Here is a 4099-nt window from a genome sequence, read left to right as displayed (position 1 = left end):
GGGGGGTTCACACCACAGCAAAATGTATGTAGTGGGCGGAGCCTAACAGTCACCTGACTTCATTATCTACAAGTCAACATTGATGACACTAAAGATGCAACTTAAATTCCGTCCTCCCCTTCACTCTTATATCTGACCTCCGTCCTCCCCTCCAGTCTTCTATCTGACCTCCCGGCCTTCCCTACAACCTTCTATCTGACCTCTGTCCTTCCCTTCACTCTATCTGACCTCCGTCCTCCCCTTCACTCTTTTATCTGACCTCCGTCCTGCCCTTCAGTCTTCTATCTGACCTCCGTCCTCCCCTTCAGTCTTGCACAGTTGTACCGGCTCCTCCCCTCTTCCTCTGATGTCACTGCAAACTGAGAGCTTCTCGCAATGTGCATTAGAAGCTGCAGCAAGTCAGATGGAGCTCCGCCTCTGTTCCTGGCTGGAGGACATTCAGCATCATCTAGCTCTTCCTCCCCCCAGCCTGACTGTCCCTGGCCCCACCCCCTTGCATTCACTGAATATCAGTTCTTTCAATCAAGGAGGCTCAGCATCCCATGTGGGTGTTACCTAGGGCGGTCTGCATGCAAAAAGCCTGCCTAGGACCTCCCACTTCTCCAGACTGACCCACGAAGACATTCTGATATTTGCATAACTCCTCCCATCAGCTGAATTGCATAAGGAAGCACGGAGAGCCAGTGATGACATCACAGGGAATAAACTAAGTCACGTGATGAAGGGGAGGCTGCTCTATAGTATTCCTCTTCACAGCTCCCTGGCTGCCTCATAAAAGGAGCTGGGCCAGCGTAGACAGCAATCAGACACTCCCAGATTTTTTTGTAACTTTAAAGACACATTGCAATATCATTTAGGGAAAACGCTGCATCGGGCATTTGAAATACTTGAGACAGGGTCTCTTTAAGGTCTGCCGTGACACCCCGAGATCCCACATTACCTGCGGAGGGGACTGTGACGGTCCCGGTACCGGGGCCTGGGGCTGCTGCTGCTGTTGTTGCTGCTGCTGCTGCTGGTACTCCTCCTGCTGCAGCTGTCTGGCCAGCTCCAGGTCGCTGATGGGCAGGGGGCCTTGCTGCTGCTGTTGCAACGACAGAGCGATCATGTAATCCTGCCATGGTGAAAAAGAAAAAAAAAGGACAAGAGTCAAGACTGTCAAAAGCAAACTAATTGGAAGGGGTTAAACACATGCAGTGTTGTGCGTGTCCCCCTTGTCCAGATTTCTCCATCACTTCCTGTCAAGGTGACACCACTGCACAGGAAGTGGGTAGAAATCTCCCCAGCGACGACCAGCTTGGTCATCGCGAATCCCGTTTTGATTAAGGGCAGAGTTCCTCTTTAGGGTATTGCGTCTGAGGTCTGATGCCGCCCCCCTCCGTCATACCTGATCGACCTGCCTCTGCTGCTGCTGGGGGCTGTACGTGGCGTCCTTCTCCATCTGGGTCAGGTGGAAGTCGGAGTCGCAGAAGCAGCTGTCCCCTTCCACGTTGTGAAGACTCTCCCAGATCACCTTCTCCTCCTGCACAGCACGCAACGCATACACCTCTGCTTCTTAAAGGGACATGATCATGACCAAACCAATATACATTCCCAGTCGTAGAAACCAATATACATTCCCAGTCAACTCTGCCCCCTAATGGTCAGAGGGAGCATAGCACCAAATGAAAATATATGATGTTCTCCAACAGGAATAGAGAGGCGCCCAGCAAGATAGAAGCCGAATGCCATAAAATACAATCCCAAAATGACCGCGGAGACCAATCAGGAACCCGGGATCTCAGATAACATGGGACGGGAGTACTGGAATTTATTGCAGAGCTGAGGATCAGAAACCGTTTGGATGCAAAGTCATAACATAGGCGAAGGAGCAAAATACCTGGAGCTCTGACCAGTGTCAGGAGTTGTGTCCTTCCTAATGCCCACCAGTGTCAGGGGTTGTATCCTTCCTCCCGACCACCAGTGTCAGGGGTTGTATCCTTCCTCCCGACCACCAGTGTCAGGGGTTGTCTCCTTCCTCCCGACCACCAGTGTCAGGGGTTGTATCCTTCCTAATGACCACCAGTGTCAGGGGTTGTCTCCTTCCTCCCGACCACCAGTGTCAGGGGTTGTCTCCTTCCTCCCGACCACCAGTGTCAGGGGTTGTCTCCTTCCTCCCGACCACCAGTGTCAGGGGTTGTCTCCTTCCTCCCGACCACCAGTGTCAGGGGTTGTCTCCTTCCTCCCGACCACCAGTGTCAGGGGTTGTCTCCTTCCTCCCGACCACCAGTGTCAGGGGTTGTCTCCTTCCTCCCGACCACCAGTGTCAGGGGTTGTCTCCTTCCTCCCGACCACCAGTGTCAGGGGTTGTATCCTTCCTCCCGACCACCAGTGTCAGGGGTTGTATCCTTCCTCCCGACCACCAGTGTCAGGGGTTGTATCCTTCCTCCCGACCACCAGTGTCAGGGGTTGTCTCCTTCCTCCCGACCACCAGTGTCAGGGGTTGTATCCTTCCTCCCGACCACCAGTGTCAGGGGTTGTCTCCTTCCTCCCGACCACCAGTGTCAGGGGTTGTCTCCTTCCTCCCGACCACCAGTGTCAGGGGTTGTCTCCTTCCTCCCGACCACCAGTGTCAGGGGTTGTCTCCTTCCTCCCGACCACCAGTGTCAGGGGTTGTCTCCTTCCTCCCGACCACCAGTGTCAGGGGTTGTCTCCTTCCTCCCGACCACCAGTGTCAGGGGTTGTCTCCTTCCTCCCGACCACCAGTGTCAGGGGTTGTCTCCTTCCTCCCGACCACCAGTGTCAGGGGTTGTCTCCTTCCTCCCGACCACCAGTGTCAGGGGTTGTGTCCTTCCTCCCGACCACCAGTGTCAGGGGTTGTCTCCTTCCTCCCGACCACCAGTGTCAGGGGTTGTCTCCTTCCTCCCGACCACCAGTGTCAGGGGTTGTCTCCTTCCTCCCGACCACCAGTGTCAGGGGTTGTCTCCTTCCTCCCGACCACCAGTGTCAGGGGTTGTCTCCTTCCTCCCGACCACCAGTGTCAGGGGTTGTCTCCTTCCTCCCGACCACCAGTGTCAGGGGTTGTCTCCTTCCTCCCGACCACCAGTGTCAGGGGTTGTCTCCTTCCTCCCGACCACCAGTGTCAGGGGTTGTCTCCTTCCTCCCGACCACCAGTGTCAGGGGTTGTGTCCTTCCTCCCGACCACCAGTGTCAGGGGTTGTGTCCTTCCTCCCGACCACCAGTGTCAGGGGTTGTGTCCTTCCTCCCGACCACCAGTGTCAGGGGTTGTGTCCTTCCTCCCGACCACCAGTGTCAGGGGTTGTGTCCTTCCTCCCGACCACCAGTGTCAGGGGTTGTGTCCTTCCTCCCGACCACCAGTGTCAGGGGTTGTCTCCTTCCTCCCGACCACCAGTGTCAGGGGTTGTATCCTTCCTCCCGACCACCAGTGTCAGGGGTTGTATCCTTCCTCCCGACCACCAGTGTCAGGGGTTGTATCCTTCCTCCCTACCTCCGGTGCAAGGCTTTGCAGTCTGGCAGGCGTGTCTGGATCACCAGGCAGAATCACGAAACCTTTGGCAAGCAGAACTGTTCCCGTATACATATCCTAGTTGTGCATTGACCCGCTTGCCTGTGCGGAGCTCCAATCAGGGGTGACGGGGTGCAGAGACGTACCTTGTGCTTTATCAACGTGCTGAAGTGATTGTTCCGGAAGAAGACGCTGAGCTCGCCCTCTTTGACGGCGGCCATCAGTTCGCATAGGCCGTGATAGGTCAACTGTGCCGCCGAAGTCTCCAGGAACTGCTCCGCCAGGAGGCCTGCAAGAAGGAGGAGCGATGTGGGGACCGCAGAGGATACACCCGGATCACACAAAATTAGTGAGCGCGCCCCATGTCACCCCATCTATACACGAGACCGCTCCAGCCGACACTTCCTAATGAAGTCTAACTTCACAAAACACAACATGATGGGAGTCTGTCAAAATAATTTTGGGCAGTACACACAGGCAGGCCCGGATTTCCCACAAGGCCACCGAGGTCCGGCCTCGGGGCGGCAGAGCGCAGAGGGGCGGCAGCGGTGACCTTGTGAGGAAGTTGTGGGCGCCAATGTAAGGTGTCCGCACACT

At 55.8% G+C, this 4099-nt stretch overlaps 1 protein-coding gene across 1 annotated transcript in view; it reads right to left on the bottom strand.

Moving 5' to 3' along the window:
• FAM63A (family with sequence similarity 63 member A) overlaps positions 1-4099 on the bottom strand; it is a 26016-nt gene that overhangs the window by 2325 nt on the left and 19592 nt on the right. Inside the window, exons 6-8 of the mRNA XM_018568839.1 lie at positions 3645-3791; positions 1385-1545; positions 941-1111 (exon numbers count right to left, since the gene is read on the bottom strand). Coding sequence (XP_018424341.1) covers positions 941-1111; positions 1385-1545; positions 3645-3791 — 479 coding nt within the window. The remainder of the gene's footprint in view (positions 1-940; positions 1112-1384; positions 1546-3644; positions 3792-4099) is intronic.

Source organism: Nanorana parkeri, unplaced genomic scaffold (genome assembly GCF_000935625.1).
Source record: "Nanorana parkeri isolate BGI_ZX_2015 unplaced genomic scaffold, ASM93562v1 scaffold1251, whole genome shotgun sequence".
Taxonomy (NCBI): domain Eukaryota; kingdom Metazoa; phylum Chordata; class Amphibia; order Anura; family Dicroglossidae; genus Nanorana; species Nanorana parkeri.
The sequence above is the reverse complement of the archived record's forward strand: the minus strand, read 5'-3'. Positions and strand labels throughout refer to the sequence as shown.